Source organism: Ursus maritimus, unplaced genomic scaffold (assembly GCF_017311325.1).
Source record: "Ursus maritimus isolate PB19 unplaced genomic scaffold, ASM1731132v1 scaffold_7, whole genome shotgun sequence".
NCBI lineage: Eukaryota > Metazoa > Chordata > Mammalia > Carnivora > Ursidae > Ursus > Ursus maritimus.
In genome coordinates this window covers 38,893,405-38,919,928 of record NW_024426885.1, presented here as the reverse complement: position 1 = coordinate 38,919,928, position 26,524 = coordinate 38,893,405, and the positions used below count along the sequence as shown (strand labels likewise).

At 41.5% G+C, this 26,524-nt stretch overlaps 2 protein-coding genes and 1 non-coding gene across 7 annotated transcripts in view; 2 read left to right on the top strand and 1 right to left on the bottom strand.

The window, feature by feature from the left end:
* The window catches only part of WASHC2A (WASH complex subunit 2A), a 51,332-nt gene extending 38,041 nt beyond the window's left edge, over nt 1-13,291 (top strand). For 2 of the 4 annotated variants that reach the window (XM_040624118.1, XM_040624117.1), the window contains exons 23-31: nt 1,206-1,388; nt 4,064-4,192; nt 4,321-4,401; nt 5,812-5,934; nt 7,111-7,173; nt 7,532-7,744; nt 9,360-9,974; nt 10,787-10,964; nt 12,944-13,291. In XM_040624118.1, the coding sequence (XP_040480052.1) occupies nt 1,206-1,388; nt 4,064-4,192; nt 4,321-4,401; nt 5,812-5,934; nt 7,111-7,173; nt 7,532-7,744; nt 9,360-9,974; nt 10,787-10,964; nt 12,944-13,083 (1,725 nt within the window). In that variant the 3' untranslated portion in view covers nt 13,084-13,291. The remainder of the gene's footprint in view (nt 1-1,205; nt 1,389-4,063; nt 4,193-4,320; nt 4,402-5,811; nt 5,935-7,110; nt 7,174-7,531; nt 7,745-9,359; nt 9,975-10,786; nt 10,965-12,943) is intronic. The other 2 variants (XM_040624119.1, XM_040624120.1) reach the window with 2 other exon arrangements.
* Nucleotides 13,292-16,369: 3,078 nt separating this feature from the next.
* Nucleotides 16,370-26,524, top strand: part of ZFAND4 (zinc finger AN1-type containing 4) — a 78,729-nt gene continuing 68,574 nt past the window's right edge. The window contains exons 1-2 of one of the 2 annotated variants that reach the window (XM_008696182.2): nt 16,370-16,552; nt 23,437-23,737. In XM_008696182.2, coding sequence (XP_008694404.1) covers nt 23,476-23,737 — 262 coding nt within the window. In that variant the 5' untranslated portion in view covers nt 16,370-16,552; nt 23,437-23,475. Of the gene's footprint in view, nt 16,553-23,436; nt 23,738-26,524 lie in introns of those variants that run through there. The other variant, XM_008696184.2, reaches the window with a different exon arrangement.
* Nucleotides 24,196-24,303, bottom strand: LOC121101348. Its single transcript, XR_005833343.1, has one exon. It is a non-coding gene; the product is annotated as a U6 spliceosomal RNA (small nuclear RNA).

Below are 26,524 nucleotides of genomic sequence, written 5' to 3'. Positions count from 1 at the left end.
TTTTTTAAATTTATTTATTCGACAGAGATAGAGACAGCCAGCGAGAGAGGGAACACAAGCAGGGGGAGTGGGAGAGGAAGAAGCAGGCTCACAGCGGAGGAGCCTGATGTGGGACTCGATCCCATAACGCCGGTATCACGCCCTGAGCCGAAGGCAGACGCTTAACCGCTGTGCCACCCAGGCGCCCCTCAGCTGTTCATGTTTAATCTCTCTTAGGGCCTGTGTGAAGAATATCACATACACTTTTCCTGTTGAGACTCTCAGAGCTGCAGTGATACAAATATTTTATTTGTACCTGAGAGATTGTGTGACATTCTCTACCTGTAGTTTCTGTGTGGACCTTTTCTGTGTCCCTGTAGCCCCCGAGTCAGCCAGTCAGCCTGAAGTCTACGTGCTTGTTGCACTGCCGGCTCCGGCTGGAGTATAAGCTCCTTGAGGACCGGGGCCAGGTTTCCTTGGCTCACCACGATGTTTGTAGTACTTAGCATATTACCTCCTGCATAGTAGGCACTTTGAAATTACCTGTGTCTTCACAGAAGCATGTTTTCCACAGTTGATCACTCTGAAATTCGGATGTAATTCACAATCGGTAGCATGTTGAATTGGGAGTTGTTTTTTTCTTAGTGGTTCATACAGTAATAGTGGTTCTTAAAATCAGTGGTATCTTACCTGAAATGAGGAACTTGTTGAACGAATAAATCTGCATTTTAGGCTCGTTTTAGTGATTCTTCGAATTACATAATACAGTGTGAGCCTTCTATAGTTTAACGGTCTGATTTTGTCAGTAAGGTTTCTACTCGGGATTGAAGTATTAATGAATTACTAGGAAATATATGATCCACTCCTAGTGGTTGGCATTTGTGTTTTCTCTATGACTAAGTTATTTATAGCTCATGAGCAACCTGTGTGGCTCAGGGTTATACCTGATATGTGTATCTCTTGGTAGGAAGAAGTGACCCATGACTTTAAGCTGGTTGGAAAAATTATCCTTGGCTATGAATTATCTGCACAGGAGTCTGTTGGAGCAGCCGATTGAGAATTGGCCGCAGTGTTTTGTTACTTGGGAGTTGATGTGATTAGCTATAGTGCCTGGAAACATCCAAATGTCGCAGTTACTGAATTACTGAGGAGTTTGGGGCGGGGGTCCCACAGGGGAACTTGTATTTCTATATGTTACTTATTTTTTTTGTTGTTTCTATTTTCAGGGAGGACCTTTGACTATATCTACTCAGGAAGCAATCAAGCATACTGATTTATTTTCTTCATCATCCCCCGTGGACAAAGGAACCAAAAGTAGAACCAAAACTGTTCTTAGTTTGTTTGATGAGGAAGAGGATAAAACAGAAGATCAAAACAGCATCCAAGCTCCAAAGAAAGACGTAGGAAAGGTGAGCAAAAAGCAATGAAGTTATTAGTTTCAGGTTTTTGAAAGGATAAAAGAATCTCATTTTATGGTGTCTGTCCCATCATGTGAGTTACTGAAGAATTGAGGGTTCTAGTTTCTCTATATCTCCACCAACACTTGTTGACTTTTTCTATGTCAGCCCAGTGTTGGTGAGGATGCGGGGAAACTGGAACCCTCCTGTGTTGCTGTTGGGAATGTGAATTAGCACAGCTGCTTCAGAAGACAATTGGGTAGTTCCTGAAATTGGTAAACATGAGTCACCACCAAGACCTAGCAATTCAACCCCTCGGTATATATCCAAGAGTTATGAAAACATGTATTCGCACAAAACTAGAATGTAGTGTTCTCAACAGCATTACTTGTTATAGTCAAAAGATGCAAAGAACTCAATAAACAATGTAATGTATCTATTCAAAATGGAATATTATTTGACAATGTCAGTTACAGATACATGTTACAACATGGATGAACCTTGAAAACATTCTGAAAAAAAGAAGCCAATGACAAAACACTACATATTTTATGATTCCATTTATTTGAAGCGTCCCGAGCTGGCAGATCCATAGAGCTAGAAAATAGATCAGTGGTTGCCTGGGTCTGGGGGAGTGGGGTGGATGAGAATGGAGAGGGACTGAGGTTTCTTTTGGGGTGATGGGAGTGTTCTAAACTTACACAGTGGTGGTGTTTGCACAACTCTGAATATACTAAAAATCACTGAATTATACAGTAGGTGAATTTTATGGTTTGTGAATTTTATCTCAATAGAGATGTTAAAAGCAAAACCCATAAGGTGGCATATTGCCAGTGCTTTTTTGTAAACCAAACTGAGGAAATGGTCCATGTTGATTTCTATAAAAAATGCTCTATTATTTTTTTATTATACCAATAGTTTAACCCTGTTTATAAACGAGAGCTACACATAGCGAATATGAATTATTTGCTGTGTTTTCTTTCTTTTTTTTTTTTTTTTTTAAGATTTTATTTATTTATTTGACAGTGATAGAGACAGCCAGCGAGAGAGGGAACACAAGCAGGGGGAGTGGGAGAGGAAGAAGCAGGCTCATAGAAGAGGAGCCTGATGTAGGGCTCGATCCCGGAACGCCGGGATCACGCCCTGAGCCGAAGGCAGGCGCTTAACCGCTGTGCCACCCAGGCGCCCCTGCTGTGTTTTCTTTTAGCTTTTTACTGTGCGTGATTTTATGCTGATTTTCATGGTTGTGAAACTTTTAAACTTAGTTACTGTGACAGTGGGTTTTTATGTATAATCCATAATAATAATAAATTTTTAAGGTGACACATCTCCTTAGTTGTGAATTTTTTTGTTTAATCTGTGCTTGTGATGCTAAATGTTATGGGCGAGAGAGTCTACGTTGTGTGAACGAGGGTCTCAGTCCTTGGATTCCTTAGGAGGGTTACATGAGGACCCTCAATGGAATAAAGACAGCCAGAAGGAAAGTAGAAGCACAGACAGGTTATTCAAGTGAAAGTACTCTCCTCAAGGGGGAGAGTGGGCAGGTTCTGTGAGGTGGAACCTGACCCTCCGTGGTTTTGGGATTGGATATTATTGGGTCTCTCTGGGCTGAGGGGTGGGGTGGTCTCTAATGAAGGCTGCTTCCAATCATTTGGGAAGCTCCTCCCACAGGTTGGGAGGGGGAGTTTTTGACCTAGCAAGGTTTGTTACCAGAAAGGTCTTAGCAGCCTTTCTCCTTGGGTTTTGGGGCAGGGGGAAGAGAGGGGGTACCTGCAATGCAAATGCATTATAATGAGTCCAGGGGTTACACTGGGGCAGAGATGGAAGAGGAGAGCTTGTGTTCTGCACCTGTGGCTCTTTGGTCTGTCAGCGCCAAGGTCTGGGAAGTCACAAGGTCAGGATGTTGTGCTCTCGGGTTTTTAATGTGTAGCGTCTTTATATCGTCTTTGTCTCCTGCTCTTGTCTCTGTCATTCCCCTTCAGGGACTTGGGACTCTGCCTCGGGGCGTTCCTTCACTGCTCTGTTATGGTAGCTTCTATCTAACATAAAAAAAAATAGGGGAGTATTTTAGAATGTCTAGTCTGGGGCATTAGAGTGTCAAAACAAGTAATGTGAATAGTAACTTTCAAATGTCAGATACCCTACCAAACAAAAAGAACTTGTTTGGAATCTGAAGGTAGTGGGATGGAAGGTAGATGGGCATAGGGGAAGGTTGGCTGGTCATACCTGTGCCAGGTCTTGGAGTAAGATGCTGATAGATGAGGGAAACATGCTTGACCACTCTGTCGTTCTGGTATTAAGTCAGCTGCGTTCTCATCTTCCCTTTGTGAATGAGATGGAGGGTAATTATTTGATTTTGTGTGTTTTTACCCTTAAAATGCTTCTCATTTTGGGAATTAATGGATTGTTTTTTAAATAAAAAGTTTAGATATTTATTACACACAGGCTGGAAGATGATCTTTCCAGATTATATATATGTGATCTGTATTTGCCAATGTATTTTTCACTCTTTTTGGTAGCTCCGTAGTATTCCATTATGTGAATGTGTCATTCCCTTTTTGATTGGCACTTGGGCTGTGTCCAGCCCTTAGCCATTTGTAAACAGCTGCAGGGGATATCTTTGTAGTTCCACATTTGTACTCTGATTTCCTTGGCGTAAATCCTTAGAACTTCCCTCTTTTTTCCAGAGTCCCGATCCTGATGCCCGCCCAAAGAGCACCGGTGTCTTTCAGGACGAAGAGCTCCTTTTTAGTCATAAGCTCCAGAAGGACAATGACCCAGATGTTGACCTTTTCTCTGGCACCAAGAAAACCAGGGTCAGTTTCAAAAGGTTCTTCACATTATGGTTTTGTTATTGTATTAGATACTGTGTCAGCAGCTCACCTAGTTCTCTTCATAAATGGCTTTTGTTTTGAATACTGAATTTGAGTTTTGTCTCTCCCAGTTATCAGAGCCAAGTGTTGGGACCCTTTTTGGGGATGATGAAGATGATGATCTTTTCAGCCCTGCCAAGTCACAGCCTCTGGTACAAGCCTTTTGTTCTCAATACTGGGGTGTGGGGGAAGGCTTCTGGGAAGGAAAGTAACATATCGTTACAAGAGTAAGGAGAATACAGGGGTGCCTGGGTGGCTCAGTTGGTTACTGTCTGCCTTCGGCTCAGGTCATGATCCCAGGACTCTAGGATTGAGCCCTACATCGGGCTCCCTGCTTAGCAGGGAGTCTGCTTCTCCCTCTTCCTCTGCCCCTTGCCCTCCCCGCTTGTGCACATTCTCTCTCTCACTCCCCCCATCTCTCAAATAAATAAAATCTTAAAAAAAAAAAAAAAAGAGTAAGGAAAACACACAGAGAATTGTGGGGCTTACTAGCAGAGGAATGGCAGATAGAGTGCTGATGACCGAGTTTGTAGTGTCCCCATCTTAGGTTTCCTAACGTTAAAGCATTAACGAACCCCAGCTCTTATTATACAGATTTCTTTGATTTTTTGTTTGTTTATTTATTTATTTGATAGAGAGCACAAGCAGGGGGAGCAGCAGAGGGAGAAGCAGGCTCCTTATTGAACAGGGAGCTTGATGCGGGACGTGATCCCAGGACCCTGGGATCATGACCTGAGCCAAAGGTTGACAGGTGCTTAACCAACTGAGCCACCTAGGCTCCCCTGTTTGATTTTTTTTTTTTTTTTTTTTTTTGAGAGAGAGCAAGAGAGCGAGAGTGCAGGGAGTAGGGGCAGAGGCAGAGAGGGAGAGAGAGAGAATCTTAAGCAGCTCTATGCTGAGCCTGACATGGGGCTTGACCTCACAGCTCTGAGATCTTGACCTGAGCCACAATCAAGAGTTGGATGCTTAACCGACTGAGTCACCTAGGCACCCCCAGATTTGTTTGATTTTTAAGTTGTTTATTGAGAGACCAGTACAGGCAACACGGTGACTAAATATTTGTGCCTTTCAGGTGCAAAGCTTTAAATCCGAGTGCTAGCCTGTTTGGGTCATTTTTCCCCACCCCAGTAGATTTTGTTCGATACTATTTTCTTTTTAAAATTCTTTAAAAAACATTTTACTTATTTATTTGACAGGGAGAGCACAAGAGGGGGGAGAAGGGGTGAAGGAAGAGAGAGAAGCAGACTCCCCACTGAGTAGGGAGTCCAACACGGGGCTTGATCCTAGGACCCTGGGATCATGACCTGAGCCAAAGGCAAACACTTAACTGACTGAGCCACCCAGGCGCCCCTAGGTACTCTGTATTTTCTGTTTAGCATAGTGAATTCTCCTGAGAAGGTCACAGTCTTCAGAATGCCATTTCTGAAATGCTGCCTTTGTCTTCAGCCCTCATTTGAGAAATGACTCAAAACTCACAAGCCAGATTATTTTTATGAGTTGTGACTTTTCTTTAAAATTTCTAAGATACATGACAGATGTTTGGTATTCTTTTTCTTTTGAAGATATCAGAAAAGAAGAGGATAGTGAAAAAAGACTACTCGGTATCCTCTTTCAAGAACCAGAAACATCTGGAATCCACTCAGGGTATCAAAGAAAAAAGCACATTGAAACCGGAAACACCTCAGGTTAGAACTGCTTAAGGACTTCCAGCTCTTGTTTGCATCTCTGGAGAGAGGGACTACCATCACATAGACCCAAGGGTATTCAGAGTTCTCTTGAGTAGGGAGGAAACAGCAAGTAGGATGACCTCTCTTTCTAGACTGTGTGTATGTGTGTGTGTGTGTGTGTGTGTTTTAAATTTTTAAAAATTTAAAAATTTTGCAATTTGAACATTTTTTAAAGTAAAGCTCTACACCCAGCAGGTGACTTGAATTCACAACCTGGAGATCAAGAGTTGCATGCTCTGCTACTGACCAAGCCAGCCAGCGCCCCTCCTGTGCTTTGTTGTGTGGTTTTTTTTTTTTTTTTGAACACGCCTCCCTGCTCCCTCCTCTCTTCTCACTCTACAGCTCAGTCCCATGAAGCTATTTTTATGATTACTGTTTTTGGACAACTTTCAGAATCAGTTCCAAGATAGAGTTAATACAGGGTGAACAATCTTTTTTTCCATTAGAACCCCCATTTCTCCCTTTGGGCTGTGTTGGCATAGAATTACATTAGAATTAAATATAAATTATATCCAATTCCTTGGTTCCCCCATTTTCTTGGTTACCTCTCCTGAGGTCACTGCTGATAGGTCTCTGTCCTTGGCAGTCTTCTCTCTGGAGCTCGTTCTGGGAACAGGCCAGAACTGGAGAGTGAGATCCGGTTCCGGCTTACAGCTGTTTCTGGATTGAGTTGTGAAAACCAGGCACTAGGGAGAGCACATCTCCAATGACTTGCCCCAAGTTTCAGCTTCCCTTGCTTCTAGAACCTCAGTGCATTAGGTTGTGTGTGAGTTTCGGTGTGCTCTGTGGTATTTGGTGTGCGGGGTAACCAACATGGTAATTTTGCCAGCTGGTTAGGTTTCGGTGCTCTGGTACACTGTGACTGTTAGGAATCTAACCCATGATCTGTGTCTGCCTTTACTCCATATATGGTCTGACAGCATTCCTCCTATACAACGGGTGAGGAGGCATAAGTGAAATAATGTTAATGAAAGGTTTTAAGGCCTCAGGAGAGATTTGAATGCCTTTCCCATTATAGAATTACAGAAAGTGACAGCTTTGCTCCATCAAATTTAATGGGCATAAGTGTAATCCAAGAGACACTTTTCTTTCTATTTCCCCAATGGATTTTTAACTGAATGTAATTTCACACAGGACTCACCAGGTCCCGCTCCATTTAAAACCAAAGAGCCATCCCCTCGGATCTGGAAAATACAAGTAATTATAACATGTCTGGAATCTTCACTGCCTGCCTTGTGGCATCTATAAACTTTTTTGGATATTTACTTTTGTCAGCTGCTGCCAGGCATTTTCTTATCTCTTCCCCACCCCCTAGTTGTTGCTTCTTGTGTGCTGCGTCTGTAACATCTTTTCTTTGGTCCCAGTGGTGGGCACAGGTATATAATCTTATTCTGTTTTTAGTCTAAGACTAGATCAGGAGACCTCCCTGCATTTTTCTTTCTCTTGTCGTATTATACATTATGTATACCATGTCTCTTGTCACGTGTCACAGTAGTAATAATAGACTGCTGTGTTTTAAGAAAACATACAGAGTAAGTTTCTTTTTCTTTTTTAGGCAAATTTAGCAATTAATCCAGCAGCCTTGCTGCCTGCAGCGGCTCCCCAGATCTCTGGAATAAAGCCCGTTTTGCCAGAATTGGGTTTTCCTTCATCTGAACCTGAGAGGATCCACAGTCTGGAAAGTATGCCCACTCTTCTCAGTAGTGGGGAGGCTGGCGTGAGTTTCGATCTTCCAGCTCAGGCAGACACGTTACACAGTGCAAACAAGGTGATGAAACCACCTTTACTTGCTTGCTTTTTTTTTTTTTTTTAGCAGGAATAACTTGTATATTTCTTCCTATCTATCAGTTGCACACCATAGGCTGCCTCCCATTCCCCATGTGAAGGAGGCACCTCTTCCTTTCTTCAGCCTCTCCATCCACCTTACACCTTCCTAATTCTGCCTTCCACTGCCTCTGTTACGTTTACGTTCTGCTCAGAAGCCACGTGAAGTTTCACTTCCTCCAGGCTCTCCTGACTTGCCCCCCAGAGGTCTTTTAAACACAGAGCAGATCACGTCCCTCCTCTGCTGGCCTCCCTGCTGCCCGAAGGAGGGCATTCAAGCTCCTTGGCATGGTGTTAAAGCCTTTTACAAACCATGCTAATCAGAGCTTCCAACTTGCCCACCAGCCACACTGTCAGCCTAAACTCCAGTCATACCAGGCACCGTTCCATGAGCACACACACCCTGACCTGCTGCTGCCAGCAGCTTGTGCTGCTTCCTCTGTCAGGAATGCTCTTGCGCATTGACAGTCTGCTCAGACTTCACTGCTCCTGTGCTATTTCCCCTCCTGCCCTCTCATCCTGGGCTCCCTCCTCTGAGATCCCATGGCAGTTGTTTCCCGGCTGGTACGGTTCTGTCACACTGGTCCACGGGACTGTGCATGTAGGCTGGGTGGACTGAACTCTTTGAGCTTTGCTTTTGTTTTAGTTGTTTCTCTTTTCTATCCAGTCTTCCTTCTCTAGAAAATCTTGTCTGATCTCTGAGTAAGCAGTAGTACCTCGGATAACCCTGGCAAATACATTCATTTTAAGTATTTCCAAACCTGCTTCCTTGTGAAAAAGTATCCTTCCTTTTGTTCTGTTTTTTTGTTAGCCTTTGGTGAGGGGGAGCGTAAGTCTACGTTGGCTACTTCTTAAAATTATTTGTGAAATTTTCTTGAAATAGGCACACACAGCCAAGTACTTTGGCCAAAGTAGCTTGTACCTTCTTAAAACTGCTTGATTGTATATTTTGGAAAATAATCACAAATACTGAATTATTGCTAATAAGTAGCTCATACTTTGTGGTTATATTAAAAGTTCTGATTTCTTAGCCACATTATTTATGTGAAATATTTAGTATTTGAATTTATTGTTTGTTGTACTTGAAGAAAAGAACATTTTAGATTACCTCTCTTTTTTTATTGTCTTTTATCCTCCTGGTCTTGGATTCTGGTGTTAAGCTAGCCCCTGGTAAAGGTTAACACTAGATTTCCCACTGATTCTTACTTGTTTTGAAAGATACCCACATGTAAACCGAGGGCAGAGTAAGTACCAACATGCCTACTTTGCAGGGTTCCAGCAGCAGATGAAGCCTTTCGTATGAAATTGAACAGATATTGTCCTCCAAAGACTCAAAAAGGGGCACATTAAAAGATTAAGAGTAATGCAGTCTTGGAGTAGCTATTAAATGTCTTTGGAAATCTTTAGGAAATAATCTCTTCTGTGTCTTAGATAATATCTTGTTTGAGGTAGACCAGACAACCTTTTAATATTTTGAGTCACTGAATATTTGCTATGTTAGCTTTGAACACTTTTTTTTTTTAATCGTTAGATCAACATGTGTTTTTTTGCCATTGCAGAGCCGGGTCAAAGTGAGAGGGAAGCGTAGACCACAGACCCGTGCGGCTCGGAGGTTGGCTGCCCAGGAGTCCAGTGAGGCTGAGGATGTGAGTGTCCTCAGAAGATCCATTGCACACTTGACAGATGGAGACATTTCACCAGGTGATCCTCAGCCACAGCCCAGGGCAGCTGGTGGACAAGACAGCTCTGAGGAGGCCATGGCAGCTGCCACTCCAGCTTGGGCAGGTGGTCCTGTGTCTGAAGTGGACAGAAGCCCCTTTGTGAAATCTCTGGGTCAGTCTCTTGAGGATGATCTTTTTGATCCTGGAGATATCTTCTCCAAGGGCACTGGATCTCAGTCCACGGGGAGAAGAAAAGCCAAGGCAAAGGGAGCAGAGAGCCTGGCCAACCCACCAGGGGGTAAAGAAAAGAGCCCCATGTTTCCTGCTCTAGGGGAGGCAGGCAGTGATGATGATCTGTTCCAGTCTGTTAAACCAAAACCAGCAAAGAAAACGAATCCTTTTCCCCTCTTGGAAGATGAGGATGATCTCTTTACAGATCAGAAAGGCAAGAAGAAGGAGTCAAAATCCAACAGTCATCAGGATGTCATCTCAAAAGCACAAGATATTTTTGAGGTAATAGGACATAACCATACCTTTTGGGCCTGGTTCTATGTTAAGACAAATACTGGATTGGCTCATTTGAGCTGTACATTACAATAATCTTGTTTCATTGCTGCTTGCTGTCTGCTTGCTTAGTACTTATAATTAGGTCCTTTTGTTAGTAATTCTGAAATTTACTCAGAAGTTGTTTTTTGTTTTGTTTCACGTGGAGGTGGTTCTTGGCTGGCCATAGCCACTGATACAAATCTTGATTTTTTTAGAGTTTTTATCAGCATGTTGCTGTAGTCCGCTTCCTTGGCATGTCTCTCTGTGACATTCATAAAGTAGCCTCAGTACACCTTAAGTGTTTAGCTTCTGGTTCTTGGGAAACAGGCCCTGGTTGGAGCGGACAACTTAGTGCAGGCAGGAAGGCCTTTAGTGCCACTCTCTCGGCACTATTTATTGAGCATCTGGGTACTGGAGGCACGAAGTGAGCTAGACCAGTATGTTAGAGGCATTGGATACAGGCAGGGCAACAGGCAAATAAACTGTTTTCAGATAATATTGAGTACCTTAAAGAAAATACGTCAGTGCAGTGGAATAGAGTGATGGATAGGGGTAGGAGCCACTCCTTCAGGTAGAACTGGTAGAGAAAGCCTCTCTGCGGAGCTGGCACTTGAGCTGGGACTAGAAGAAAGGCAAGGACTGGGCCAGGCAGAGATCTGGGTGGAGTAGGCCATTCCAGGCAGAGAGAGCAGGTCACGTGGCTGTCCCAGAATATGGTGGCAGTTTGCATTTCTATGATTTGATTTCAAATTGTTTTAATTGTTTTTTGGCTCAACAAGGATGATATATTTGCTACAGAAGCAATCAGACCCTCACAAAAAACAAGAGACAAGGAAAGAACATTTGAATCCAACTTGTTTGATGATAACATTGATATCTTTGCTGACCTAACTGTAAAACCAAAAGAAAAGTCCAAAAAGAAAGTGGAAGCTAAGTCTATATTTGATGATGATATGGGTAAGTTTGATTGTCTACATATGATACAGAGAATGATCACCATTCAGTGACTGTTATTTCTCTTGCTACCTTTGTGTGGGCCCTTTCTTGGAAAATACTCCCTAGTGGGTTTCCTTTGGCTTGCTATATAATCCTGAGTCAGGCTGAGGATGGGTAAGTAAATGGACTATTTATTTCGGTGAGACAACTTTTTGCTCTGGTCTTCATCAAGGAATTTGAAAGAGCCCAGAATTTGACCTTTAGTATTAGTATGCCCCCTGCCAATCATCTGTGATAACTCCGAACATTCTGATTTTATGGAGGGAAGGTCAGAAACTGGCCCACAGGCTGAAGTGGGCTGCGGTGGCTGCCTCGGGTGTGGTGCGGTCGTTCGAGTCAGTTGTAACTGAAGAGTGGGTGTCAGCAGTTCAGAGAACGGAGGAGGGAGTGCAGGAGGAGAGCAGGATTATATATGAAAGCAGCTTGTAACTCAGATTTAATGTCTCACCAGAGATCGTCTGTGTTTATAAACATGCTCATTTCTCCCTGTTGGTATAACATCTGCTTTATTTATTTATTTATTTATTTATTTATTTTTAAAAGATTTTATTTATTTATTTGACAGAGATAGAGACAGCCAGCGAGAGAGGGAACACAAGCAGGGGAGTGGGAGAGGAAGAAGCAGGCTCACAGCAGAGGAGCCTGATGTGGGGCTCGATCCCATAACGCAGGGATCACGCCCTGAGCCGAAGGCAGACGCTTAACCGCTGTGCCACCCAGGCGCCCCAACATCTGCTTTATTAATGGGCAAGCCTAATGCCTAATCTTAAATGTGGCACTTCTGAGATGTCCTGTGTTAGTGGACAGGACTTGAGCTGAGGCTGAATATATACTTTCTCCTCCTTTGCCTTTCTCCCCCAGATCTAGACCTTGGGGTTAAGTGCAGCTGCAGTGCCACATGGGGCCTATTCCTGGAGTGAGCCGTGTGCTTTGTCTCCACCTGCTTCCCCCCACAGGGGATGCAGAAAAGACTTCGTTTTGTTTTGCTTTTTTGATTACAACAGAAGTAACACATACCTGTTATAATAGATAAATACTCTCTGAGAAGTGTAAAATGTGAAACACAATCCCTAGAGGTAACCATTATTGAGAGTTCGGTGTGTATCCTGTCAACCGTGGTGATGTTAATAGAGCTCTGTATACATAGAAATGTATACGTATTTTTTCCAAAATATGAATTTATTTTATCTGTTCTGTTCCTTTTTAGTCACTTAATGTCTTCCCATGTCAGTACATAGAGATCTATCTATTTCTGTGTTTTTGGTGGTTGTATAGTATTCCTTTGCATTCAGCCATTAGCATATTGAAGGTGAACTAGATTGTTGCCACATTTTCTTTATTAAAAATAATGCCATGGTCTTTAACATTTGTGTATGCATATCTTTATGTACACATGCTAAAATGTAGGTAGAACTCTAGCAGTAACATTACAGGTGGGTAAGATGAGTCATGAAATGCTAGAGGCAGTGAAACAACTAAACGTGAATGTAGTCATAAAGACTTACATTTTTGGTATTAATGTGCCTCAGATAGGTGCATTTATTCTGAAAGAGCAGTACTCCTGTGTTGGATTTCCCTTTGCTTATTCGTATTGCCCTTTCCTTTTAAAATCCAGTGGGAAGAGAATGTAGAAGTAGGTATAATGTCACAGATAGTAAAGTCAGGGGCAGGATTGGAGTTCGGTTGTCCTTTTCCTCTCCTCCATGTGTACACACGTACTTTTGTAGCTGGGAAAATTGTGGTCAGACAGAACCTGTGACTTGTTTATAATCATAAAACTTAATTAGTAGCAAAGCCAGGACCATCGTGTTTTTGGTATCCCTTACTGTTACAAGACTTGAGTGTTTGGTGATTTATGTGGATGTGTCTTAAAAGCATCTATTTTCTTGCCTAATCAGCAAATCTTTTTCTTTGTTTTTTTTTTTTTTTTCTTTTTAAAGATGATATCTTCTCCTCTGGTATCCAGGCTAAGACAACCAAACCAAAAAGTCGATCTTCACAGGCAGCGCCTGAACCGAGATCTGAACAGAAGGCGTCCAACATATTTGATGATCCCTTGAACGCCTTTGGAGGCCACTAGAGCATACAGGGTATCACATCTCACCCTTTAGCTACATCCTGGAGTTAATGATGCTGTCTTATGTACTCATTGTCTTAATGGAATTAGAAAAAGCAAATGCTGAAACAGCTAGCTCACCTTTTTCTTACCCAACATACTTAATATTTTTCTGTCCCTGGTTTTAATCATGCTTAATACTGCAAAACACAAATAAATATTTCACAGTGTTGTTTTTTTTTTTTAAACTATATTTTTATTTAATAAGCCTTGCTGGGGCCACAGTATGACTTTGGGCATGTTGGAGAAGAAACCTCTATGTGTCTTTCATGAATGGGCAGGGAATTCCAGAGGAAGCAATGTCAGATAGATGACCAGGAATATTCCTTTCATGGATTGGAGCCCTAGCTTAGAGCCTAGGCAGGTGATAGATGAAGGGGACGAGAGATTATATACTTCATGACTCTCTGCAGTAGGAGAGGAGGTTTCCTCTTATTCCACTGAATTCTGAAAATGCCTTTCAGAGGTTCATTAAGGTTCATTAAGGCAAGGTTTGGCAAACTGTGGCCAAAGGTTCATTAAGGCAAGGTTTGGCAAACTGTGGCCCTCCGTTGTCTGTTTTTATAAATAAAGTTTTATTGGAACACAACCATACCCATTCATTTACATATTGTCTATGGCTGTTTTCACCCTACCTACAGTGCCAGAGTTCGGTAGTTGTGACAGAGACTGGATGGCCCACAAAGCCTAAGATACCTTCTGTCTGACCCTTTATAGAAACAGTTTTCTGATCCTTGCTCTAAGGCATCCATTTGCATTCCTTTGGAGCTTTGCATTATTTTATGAATGAGGCAGAATGAACCCAGATAATGGAAGGAAAAGTACTGAGGATGGAAATGTACTTCTGTAGAGTCGCACTGTTCCATAGAACTCTGCACTGATGGGAATATTCTATTACTGTGTTGTCCAATGTGGTAGCTACTAGCCACATGGATAGCTGACCCCTCCTCCAGTTTGTGTTTTCTTGTGCTGTGCCATGTTGGTGCTAAGTATTCAAACTGTACCTATGGCGGCCCGGTTGGTTTCACCGGTCCTGAAACCACTAAATTCTTCCTTTGGCACTTTTTAAGATTGAACTTGGAATTGCTGGTACAGAGTCAGAGATTTTGTACAGCTCTCACAGATCAGCCTTTTGTACTGCTCTGCTCTGAGAGTGACTTCATGGCAAAAGAGGGTGCTTATACCTGCTGTTCCTTAGGTTACTTGTGTATATAGTTACCTGCACCTATGTCTGGCTCACTAGGCATTGGTTAAACATGTTGTTTTCCTTTGGGAATGATAATTCTACTAATCCATCATTAGAATTGATTCCAGGAAATTCATGAGAAATTAGAGTTAGAAAATATGCAAATTGCTATTTTGAGAGGTTTGAAAGGGGGAAGGGATTTATACTTACTGGTCCTATGGTTGGCACTTTCCATGTTCTTTTATCCAGTCTCTATAAGTCTACCAGATATGTAATGTCCACATTTTACAGACGAGGCTAAAATCTGGACAATAGTGGAACAAGTTTGGCTTTTTTAGTGAGACCTAGATTTAAATCTGGTTCTACAGCTGTTTGAGTGTAGGCAAATTATTTTACCTTTCTTAGCTTCTGTCTCCTTTGTCAACTTTGTCAAGTGTTGAGTACCAACTTTGTAGGATTGTGATGGGAGAGAATATGCAACGACCCTTGTTGACTACATAGCAGTTGAAAAATGGTAGATGATGATGAAAAAGAATGATTTGACCAATATAACAGAGCTTCCGTGTTGGAATCCTAGGATACAAGCTCATCTGCCTGATTCCACAAAGCCTGTGATCTTAGTTCTCCTGACTGAAGTGAGGAGGCAGGTTGAAAAACTAAATTTTTGATTCAGTATGATTCGCTCCATCACAGGTACTATTTTTAGAATTTGTATACAAAGATAATATCTCTGTCCTTAAGGTGCTCCAATCTATTCAGTATTGGAGTTTAAGAAGGAACCAGGGTCAAGAGCCTGAAGATGTGTCTTACCATAAACCCCAGTGTATGTTCAATATTGGACTGTGGAGATTAATTGGTTGGTGGGGTCTCAGAGGGGACATGAGAAAGGATAGGAGAGATTAGATGTTGGGGTTCATCTTAGATTCATTGCTCTGACTCATGAGGCTGGATTGGGAGGGGGATTACTGTTGTCATTTTGGTAATTCACCTAGTGAAATAGGCCTTTTTGGTTGGAAAATCTATAAATGTTAGATTTAGAACGTGTGTGGGGAATGGAGAGAAAAAGGAGTGGGGGCCCATTTCAGGTTCGAGGGTTTATGTTGTCATTGTGTACACTTGAGTTTAGCACCTTGGGAATTAGAGTAGACAAAAGAAGTGTGGCTAGGTTTAACCAACTCTGAGATTTAACAACCCAGGGTGCCCACTCTCATGCCTGGCCTACATCTCTCATGAGGAATAAATAGAGGAGACCAAGAGAGGTAATTTGTTTTTGCCCTTGTTTTCACCCACGTACAGCAATGGCCCGGTATTTCAGATGAGACCGTTGAGGCCTTAACGTTAGGAAACAGTGAAGCACGGGAAAGGGGGATCTGTTAAAGGTTAGACGGCCCTGAAAGCACCAGGAATGCAACGGAGTCTGGAGGGGACCCTCCTCACCTGAGCACTTGGGGCACCTCTAAGAGCAACCTTCGGTGGCCTCTGGTGAGGTGCTGTTCACACCATCGTCGGGACAGAGGCCAATCCCGCCGCTCCCAGCAGGCCGTGCGGCAGGCCCCCCAATTCAGTCCGCGGCAGGCCCCCCAATTCAGTCCGAGGCAGGTACCTACTGTTAGTAATAAAGGGCCAACATCCGGGCCTCTCCTAACCGACACCCACCACCGAACGCAGAAGAGGCCCCGGCTCCCGAGCAACCGCCGGCGTCGGGCGGCCAGGCCCCGCCCCCGCCCGCCCCCTCGCTGATTGGAGGGCGACGTGAGCGCTGGCGAGCGATTGGTACGCCGTGTCACAAAGGGGCGGAGCGTGGGGGCCGCGGGGTGTTGCTCGTCAGTGTCTGCCGCGGCGTTGCTCGCGGGGCCGCGCCTCTCTGTAGGCCTGCGGGCAGGCGAGCAAGTGGACGAGACAGCCGGGGAGGGCCCGGGGGCTGCGGGCCGCTGAGCCGGGCCGCGCTGCCGCCGCCGTCCTCCGCGGGCCGGAGAGGAGCGCCGGCCGCTCGGCGCGGGGCAGCCGGGCCCCGCCCCCTCCGCCGCCGCTGCCCTGAGACCGGCGCGGCGCGACGCCTTCCCCGAGGACGCCGTCTCCACTTCCCGTCCCTCCGCTGGCGCTGCGCGAGTGCCCCGCCCCGCCCCGTCGGACGGGTGTTCATCTGCCAGTCGCCGATTCTGACGCGGAGCCTGAGCACTGTCCTCCAGATCAGGCCCGTGCGTGTGGGTAGCCGGAGCTTGTCCCGGAGGAGCACGGGCTGCGCAGGTGACCCAGGGGGCTTCGAGTGTGTATTGAAGGCTCGAGTAGACAGACGCTGGCTTTGAGGGATTTCCCAGACCCGCTAGAAAACTGTGGCCAGGCTAAAGTGTAGGGTACATACGCGTGAAGTGGTGGATAGACTTCTGTAGCTGGTGTTTAAAACAGGAATGTTTTCACATAATTAGTAAAAACAGTTCATTAAAAGGCAGTGTTTTTAATGGTCGCATAACATTCTGGATCTCTTCATATTGGGGGAAAAGTTTAAAAGATAACTGCCCTATGTGGCTAATATTCTTTACAACAGGATAAAGCCGATTCCTAGTGAAATTACTTATTTAGTGCTGTTTATTGCCTTACTTGTCTTTAATTTCTCTCTCGTCTTTGGTTGTGTATTTTTAGAACTTTTTAGAAGAAGGTAATGTTTTTGGGTATTGATTTAGAAATGTTTTTTGATGCCATTACTCTTGATAGCTAAGTATGTTTTTTAAATTATTGGTAAAAATTCTGGAAGTACTTTTTTTCTCCAGCTGCCTCTTTCTTTTTTCTTGCTCTTGTATAATTCTTGCAACATTTTCCATCCTGTTTTTGAGTCTTCCTTGCTCCTCGTTTTCCAACATCATAGGGTTCCATAATATGCTTAGTGGAGAATGACCACACACCACTTTCAGAAGCTGTCAGTGGGCCCCCGTTTTAATATTGACTAGGTCTTTGACTTGCTGGAACTTTCATTTATTCCTCTGCCATCATCTAGTCCTCCAGTCTGGCTTAACCAGGTTTCACAGCCTCAATTTGTCCTCTCTTACTGTGTTTTCTACTGAGAAGTGTAGCTATTTTTTAGAGGGATACATTTCAGTATTGAATTTGATTACCAGCCTTGCTGCTTTTTGGATTTTGGAGATTACTCCATTGATTAGGTGCCAAACTTTTGGTGGGTGTTCCAGTGCAATTTAGTGCTGCACTCTGTTGCTGTTTTTCTTTTAGCCCATAGTTGCTTTATCCATTCTCATTATGGATGAAGGACTTCCAAATCTGCCTGTTTACCTTTCCCCACCCACGCTTGTTTATTATATTCAGGGTATTGTTGTGGAAGAGTACTATGGTGAAGGAAACGCTCCTTATGTCTTCTGCTTCTAACTTCCTTGGAAGGGCAGGCACTGGTCACCCATGCCTTTATTTCAGCATTCCTGACCCCTGACTTCCATTGCTAGAGCTGCTGCTATGTAGGTAGGAATGCTGTTGGCTTTGGGGAAACAGACACTAATTCTTTAGTACTTTGGTATCTTATTTGATGGAGCATGATGGGTATGTTTTTAAGAATCCACATGTTACCCAAAATCATATTATAAAAGCAGCTGTTTCAGTGAGGGGGAAAAAGAGCTTAGGGATTAACTTCATAAAAATTCATTTTTCTTACAGGCATTTCAATGTTTTAAAGATATGAAAAACCAAACCTGAGGAGGACAGCCATTTATTTGGCTTATATTTAGGAGTAATGGCCTTTTACCACTATCACCAGCAGTATTATTAGCATAGTACTTCGTATTGTTATATTTATTAACTCATTGTTTTGATAAATCGTGTTGCAGCACTCAAAGCAGCTGTGCTGCCAGCAACAGCTTTTCTTCCTGAAATGCCATCTCTGTAGGACCATTAGCAGTCTTTACATTGAAATTCAGGTTCCTTAATTAATTCTACTTCCAGTTAGTGTTATAAAAATTCACACTATAGCAGAAATCGTGTATGTGCATGTATGTTATGAGTTGGACAAACTTTGGTGGACTTACTTTGGAGTGAATCATAACATGATTCTCATGGGAAAGCAGTATTCCTACAAACAAACTTTTAGAGCATGACCAAATATTTCTTCATCTCTAAGACAAGGGTAATACCATATATATTTATCACAGGTTTGTTCCAAGGATCAATTGAAAGAGTGAATATTTATTTACTCTTCATTGAACAAACCTTTAATGAGTACCAGTGTACACAAAACACTGTGGTAGGTGATAGGGCAGAAAATCAGATGTGGTTTCCCTCTTAAGTGCTTACAGTTTATTTGGGAGAATAAGAAAGTCACATAAAAAGTGAAATTGATTGTAATGGGTGCAATATATGATGGAGGTCAGGGGATGAAGGAGAGTCACCATAAAAGACTTTGTGGAATAGTCGCTATTTGAGCTGAATCTTGAAAGATGATTAGGTGCTTGTCAGGTAGCCAAGTGTGGGGATGGCAGTGGGTAGAGTCAAGCAGGAGAAATGAGATAGAGGCTGATGTATTCTGAAGCTGCGGGTGCAAATGATTAGAAGGCAGATGTACCAGAGGTGTTGCAGGGCGGGATGACGTATGTGTGTAAATAAAATGAGGCTGGAAGGTGAGATGCATGACCTCAGGGCCTTTCTCAGGAGTCTGAATTTTATTCTATAGGCAGAGAATTTAATTCTGTGATTTTATTCTATAGGCATTCTGTTCTGTGGAAGCCATCATAGGGCCTGGAGCTAAGAAATAACATGATTAGTTCTACCTTTTAAAAAGATGACTGTGCTCCACACCATATGTCATTAGGGACATGCAAACGAAAACACTGAGTTAGCACTACACACCTCCTAGAATGGCCAAAATCCAGAACACTGACAACATCAAATGTTGACGAGGATGTGGAGCAGTAAGAACTCTTATTCATTGCTGGTGTGAATGCAAAATGGTACAGCCACTTAGGAGACACTTTGGCAGTTTGTTATAAAACTAAACACATTGTAAGATACAGCAGTCACACTCATTGGCATTTACCCAAGGGTGTTAAAAACATGTCCACACAAAAACCTGCACGCAGATGTTTATAGCAGTTATAGTCATAATTGCCCAAACTTGGAAGCAAGTGAGCTGTGTTCATCAGTAGGTGAATGGATAAATTGTGGAACATTTAGACAATAGAATATTATTCAGTGTCATAAAGAAATGAGCTATCCTTGAAAAGACATGGAGGAAACTTAAATGCATACTACTAAATGAAAGAAGCCAATCTGAAAAGGCTGCATACTGTATGATTACAACTACATGCGATTCTGGAAAAGGCAAAACTATGGGGATGGTAAAAATATCAGTGATTGCCAGGGATTTTGGGAGGGAAGGTGGGATGAACAGATGAACCACAAAGGATTTTTAGTGCAGGGAAACTATTCCATGTGATAGCATAATTGTGGGTACATGTCATTATACGTTTGTGAAAACCAGTAAAATATACAACACCAAGATTAAACTCTAATGTAAATTTTGGGTGTTGGGTGATAATGAGGTTATCATTGCAGTTTCTTCAGTTGTAACAAATACACCGCTCTGGTGTAGGATGTTGACGGTGGGGGAGGTTGTACATGTGTGGGGGCAGGGAGTATATGGGAACTCTGTAAATTTTGTTTCCAGTGTATTCTGTGAGACCCATATTACCTTGATACCAAAACCAGACAAAGACAAGTAAAGAAAACTAGATCAGTATCTCCTATGGATATAGACACAAAAATCCTCAAAAAATACTAACCAAATCTAGCAACATATATAAGGATTATACACCACATACAAATGAGATTTATTTTAGGATTGCAAGGTTGGTTCAACATATTAGAATTAAATTTTTTTTTAAGATTTATTTATTTAGAGAAAGCATGCGGGGATGGGGAGGGGCAGAGGGAGAGGAAAGAGAGAATCTCAAGCAGACTCCCCGCTGAGTGGGGAGCCCAACACAAGGCTTGGTCTCACGACCCTGAGATTATGACTTGAGCTGAAATAGAGAGTCAGATGCTTAACTGACTGAGCCACCCAGACAGCCCCCATCAGTGTTCTTTTAAACACCATATTAATAGAATGAGACAAAAACCACATGATCATCCCAATAGACACTGGACAGAGAAGCATCTGGCAAAATCCAATACCCTTCATGATAAAAAAAAAGACACTTAAAGTAGGAGTAGAACGGATTGCCCTCAGTGTGATACAGATTATGTATGAAAACCCCACAGCCAAAATCAGTACCTTCTGGTGAAAGAATGAATGCTTTCCCCCTACAGTCAGGAATAAGACAAGAATGTCTATTCTCACCACCAGTACTCAACCTTGTATTGGAGATTTAGGCAGGGTAATTAGGTAAGAAAAGAAAATAAAGAGCATCTTATTGGAATGTTGAAGGTTGGAAATGAAGAAGTAAAAATCTCCATTTGCAGATGACATGATCTTTGATGAAGAAAATCCTAAAGAAGCCACTGAAAAACTACTAGAACTAATAGATGAATTCTGAGGGTTGCAGTGTACAAGATCAATACGTTCGGGTCAGTTGTACTTCTCTACACTAGCAATGAACAAATTGAATAGAACACAATAATTTCATTTATAGTAGCATCAAAAAATACAATTCTTAGGAATACTTTTTTTAAAGCAAAACTTGTGCTCTAAAAACTATAAAACAATTGTTGAAAGCAATTCAAGAAGTTTTAAATAAACTGAAGGGCAGTGCATGTTCATGGATTATAAGACAATGTTGTCAAGATGGTAATATTCTCCAAATTAATCTGCATCCCAACACAATCCTTATTCAAAAGCCCAGCGGTGTTTTTGCAAAATAGACAATCTGATCCTAAAATTCATGTGGGAATTCAAAGGACCCAGAATAACCAAGAATCATGAAAGAGAAGAACAAATTAGAGGACTCACACTTTACGATTTCAAAACTTACTACAAAGGTAAAAAGACAATGTGGTACTGTATAAGGATACACATGGAGATCAAGGGAATAGAATTGGGGACTGGAATTAAATCCTCATAATTATGGTCAGTTGGTTTTTGACAGGATGCTGAGACAATTTGATGGGAATAGAATAGTTTTTCCAACAAATGCTGCTTGGACAATTGTGTTTTTACTTGCAAAAGTATAAAGCTAGACCCTTCTTTCACACCATCCACAAACATAATTTCAAAACGGATAGACCTACATACAAGGCTAAAACTATACAATTCTTAGAAAAATATATGCAAGTAAATCTTTATTATTTCAAATTAGGTCAGGCTTTTGAAATGTGTTGCCAAAAGCACAAGTAACAAAAGAAAAACATCCAAATTGGAGATCATTAAAATATATTTTGTACTTTGAAGAACACTGTCAAGAAAGTTAAAAGGCAACCCATAAAACTGGAGAAAATATTTGAGAATCATAGATCTTTAAGAGGCTAGTATCTAAAAAACATTAAAAAATCCCTTTTACAACTCAGTAATAAGAAGACAACAAAAGTAAAAATAGGCAGAGGATATGAATATATTTCTGAATTGACATTTCTGTAAAGAAGATCTACAAATAGCCAGCCAATAAGCACCTAAAAGATGCCCAATATCATTAGTCTTTAGAGAAAGAAAATTACAGCCATGGTAAAATACTACTTCATACTCTCTAGGATGGCTTTAATCAAAAAGGTAATAAAAAGTATTGGCAAGGATGTGGAGAAATCAGCACCCTCTTTCATTGGTGGGAATGTAAGATGGTTCAGACCACTTCTGAAAACAGTTGGTAGTAACACAAATTGCTGAATGCAGAGTTACCACGTAACCCATTGATTCCAATCCTAGGTATATATGGGAGAGAAAGGAAAACATATGTCCACACAAAAACTTGTAATCAAATTTTCTCATAGCATTATTCATAATAACCCCAAATTGGAAACAACCCAACATGCCCGTCAACAACATGTGGTATATCCATACAATGGACTATTATTCAGCAATAAAAAAGAATGAAATACTGATACATCTTAGAATCATGGAGGAACTTTGAAAATGTTATGCTAAGTGAAAGAGGCCATTCACAAAAGATCACGTATTGTATGATTATGCGAAATGACCAGAATAGGCAAAATGACAGAAAGTAGATTAAGGGGTGCCTAGGGCTGAGAGGGAAAGGGAGAATTTGGGAATGATGTTTAAAGAGTATGGGGTTCCTATTTGGGGTGATAAAAATATTCTATATATGATTGTGATGGTTGTACTGTTTTGTGAACATAATGAAAACCAGCCAGTTTTAGACTTTAAATAGGTGAATTTTATGGTATGTAAATTATATTTCAGTAAAGCTACTATGAAGATACCTACCCCTCCAGGAAGATGTGTATCACCTGTCCTAGTTTAAGTTCAAGACATTCCCTTTACAAAGTTTTCATTGATTAACGGCAATTTATCAATTTGATTGTTCCTATTCTCCTAATTATATACCTGTAATTTATTTTAGGACTTCTGTCTGTTGTGTTTGCCTCTCCTGTTCATTAATCATTGCATGTTTGTGTGTAGAGATTATGTCCAATGTCTGTTACCAATGTTAATGTCATCTCAGTGCTGTACTGATAGATAACTTCTGGAATGCTTATTGATCATTTAGTGAGTCGTATTTTTTAAGGAACCTATTAACATGGTTGCTGTTGTTTTATCAGTGTGGTTAAATGTACAATGGTTATAAAGTTATATTTTGTATGGATTAGAAATCATAATTTACGTGGTTTAGTAAAGAATATGCATAGCATTTTCAAAATCTTGCAAGTACATATCTCTGTTGAGTTCATTGGTTTAAATGTCATTAACAACAAAAATACATTTGTCGAGTATGTACTATAAGTAAATAAATGTGCTGAGCTCTAGTAAGATACAGAAAAGTATTGTAAATATAACCTGTTCTTAATCTTACAGTCTGGGAGAGTGGTTTCAGAGACAAACTCGAAAGATTGAGGATTAGACAAATTAAGTACTAAAAAGAATTCTGGGGCTGTCTGGCAGATTGATGTGGGCCAGAGTTATTCAGACAGTCTTTATTGCAGAATAAGACTTCCAGATAGGCTTGTTAAAAAAAATTATTCTTGTTTTTTAGGTACAAAACTCAAATTATGAACAACGATATATATTACCAATGTTCAAAGCTGATTTGGCAAGAACAGGAATACAGTTGCCTACAACATATTCCAGAGAATTTAGCAAAGTCAAAGTAATGGATAACAGAAAAGATCCTCCATTCTTCAATGAAGATAATGTGGGACCATTTTACTACAAACTTCCTTTCTATGATACCATGGAGCTCTTCATTGAAACATTGACTGGAACATGTTTTGAGCTGAGAGTTTCACCCTTTGAAGCTGTTATTTCTGTGAAAGCAAAAATTCAAAGATTGGAAGGTACTAGTTTTTCTTTGCTTTTAGGGTATGAGGATTAAATTTGTTCATCAAGAGTGTATAATAATTCTAACTTTTCTTATGGATAAAATGTCAAACCTATATGGAATTAGGAAGAATAGGGTAACGCACCCCCATATACCCCTTACTCAGCTTTAGCAGTTATCAGTTCACGAACTATCATGTTTCCATTCCTACATTCCTCCCATCCCCTTCCGCTTCTACCAGATTATTTTGAAGGAAATCCCTGGCATCGTGGTAATGGCGTGTGAAATAATATTTTAAAATAATTTTTCAACAAGTTATGATGACAGGGAGAATCTGCCATAAGTACCTTACAGATACTTTCAATGGGAAATCATAATTGAGTTCCCCTTTAGTGACCTTCTTTACCTATTTATACTACTTTGCAGATGCTTTTCTATTTTTATTTTTATTATTTGTGTATTTATGTATTTATTTAAAATATGGAATGCTTCACGAATCTGAGTGTCATCCCTGTGCACGGGGCCATGCTAATCTTCTCTGTATCATTCCAATTTTAGTCTATGTGCTGCCAAAGCGAGCACTACTTTTCTTTTCTTTTTTTTTTTTAAAGATTTTATTTATTTATTTGACAGAGATAGAGACAGGCAGCTAAAGAGGGAACACAAGCAGGGGGAGTGGGAGAGGAAGAAACAGGCTCACAGCGGAGGAGCCTGATGTGGGGCTCGATCCCAGAATGCTGGGATCACGCCCTGAGCCGAAGGCAGAAGCTTAACCGCTGTGCCACCCAGGCGCCCCTACTTTTCTTTTTTTAATATGGAGATTTCCCAAGAGTTTTGGCTTACATTTACATATATTTGAAGTTTCCTCAATATAGCAGGGGTGCTGAATATTGTGCAGTGTCTCTGGTTTATGTGTTTGGGAAAGGTATCATAAATTACTTTGTGTTAGAATTAGAGTCTTTTTCTTTGTGCTTTGCAGGTTTCTGAAATCTTAAGTGGTATTTGCCATTATAGTTGTTCGAACCCAGTATGTACTTGAAAATTAAATTGTTCCATACAACACTAAATGGATCTTGGTGTGATTTGAAAGTAGTAACTAGCATTGCCCTGTAGTCCAGTTTAGGTTCAGAATTGTCGAAGGATGATTAGGGTTGGAATCTTTTATCTTTGTAAAGTCAAGGATGCTGGTGTCTAAGCTTCTAAATATTTGCTGTTCTCTACTAACTAACTTCTGTTAAGTTAGTGGCCAGCTGAGTCCAGTTACCGTATTAGTACATCAAATAAGGGCACATGAAACATCTTTCCTTCAAGTGATTTGCTGAGACATGGAGGCGGAATAGGTTATTTTGACATTATTCTGCTTTTTTATTAATATGATGACATAATATCTTTTTAGGAGCAGGAAGATAAAACCCTCTTGTGTTCCAAATAATCTCTGTATTTCCCCACTTTCATGCATTTTGAATAATCTTCATGCAGCAGAAGCAGTTTAGAAAGTATCTTGCTTAGGTATCCTTGGTTTTTTGTTTTTTTAAGATTTTATTTATTTATTTGACAGAGAGAGAGTGAGAGAGACAGCACAAGCAGGGGGAGTGGCAGGCAGAGGGAGAGGGAGAAGCAAGCTCCCCACTGAGCAGAGAGCCTGACGTGGGGCTCGATCCCAGGACCCTGGGATCATGACCTGGGCCAAAGGCAGACGCTTAACTGACTGAACCACCCAGGCACCCCTTGCTTAGGTATCTTAATGTTGAGTAAATTTGAGCTTACAGAAGATTAGGGACTCATCCGAGGGAAATGTGTAATTACTGACAGTGTTGGTTTCAAAGCCAAGATGTAGACTTCCTGTCCTCTGTAGGAGTAGGCATTGTCAGTGTAAAAGCCATGGCTTTGTAGTTATTGGACAGTTGAATCTTAGTAGAGATGTTTATAAAGCAAATATAGTTACTGGAAAATTAAATGAGGTAATACAAAATATAAATACAAATCTTGCTGTCATAACAACATACTGTAGACTAGGTGGCTTAAACAACAGGCATTTATTGTCTCACAGTTCTGGAGCTTGGAAGTCTGAGATCAGGGTCTTAGCATGGTCCGATTCTCCTAAGGGCTTTCTTCCTGACTTATAGAATGCCTTTGTCTTGCTGTGTCCTCATATGGCAGACAGACAGACAGAGAGAGCTCTTTGGCATCTCTTATAAGGGCCCTAATCCCACCATGAGGGCCTTATTCTAATGACCTTATTTAAACCTAATTGTCTCCTAAAAATCATGTCACCAAATATCATCACATTGGAGTTTGGGCTTCAAGATACAAATCGGAGGTAGGGACACAGTTCAGTCCGTAGCATCTACCACAAGTTGTCAGTAGATCTTAATTCCTTTTCCCCTTCCTGATCCTCATATCCCTCACCCTTTTCTTTCCTCCTGTTCTCCATACTTTCTTGTAACTTCCTGCAGCCCATGGGCACTGAAGGTCATTCTGTTCTTCAGAAGGCTTCAAGAAGGCATCTTTAATGAAAAATGAATTTTGATTTTTTTCTGGGTGATCTATTTCTTTTTCTTTTTCTTTTTTTTTGAGAGAGATCGTGCAAGCATGGGGGTGGAGGGGCAGAGGGAGAGAAAGAAGCCCAAGCAGGCTTCACACCCAGCACAGAGCCGGATGCAGGGCTCGATCTCACAACCCTGAGATCATGATCTGAGCTGAAATCAAGAGTCAGATTCCTAACTGACTGAGCCACCCAGGCACCCCTGATCTTTCTATTTCTACCCAGGAAGACATTTGGGGCTAAAATGGTGGGTAAGGC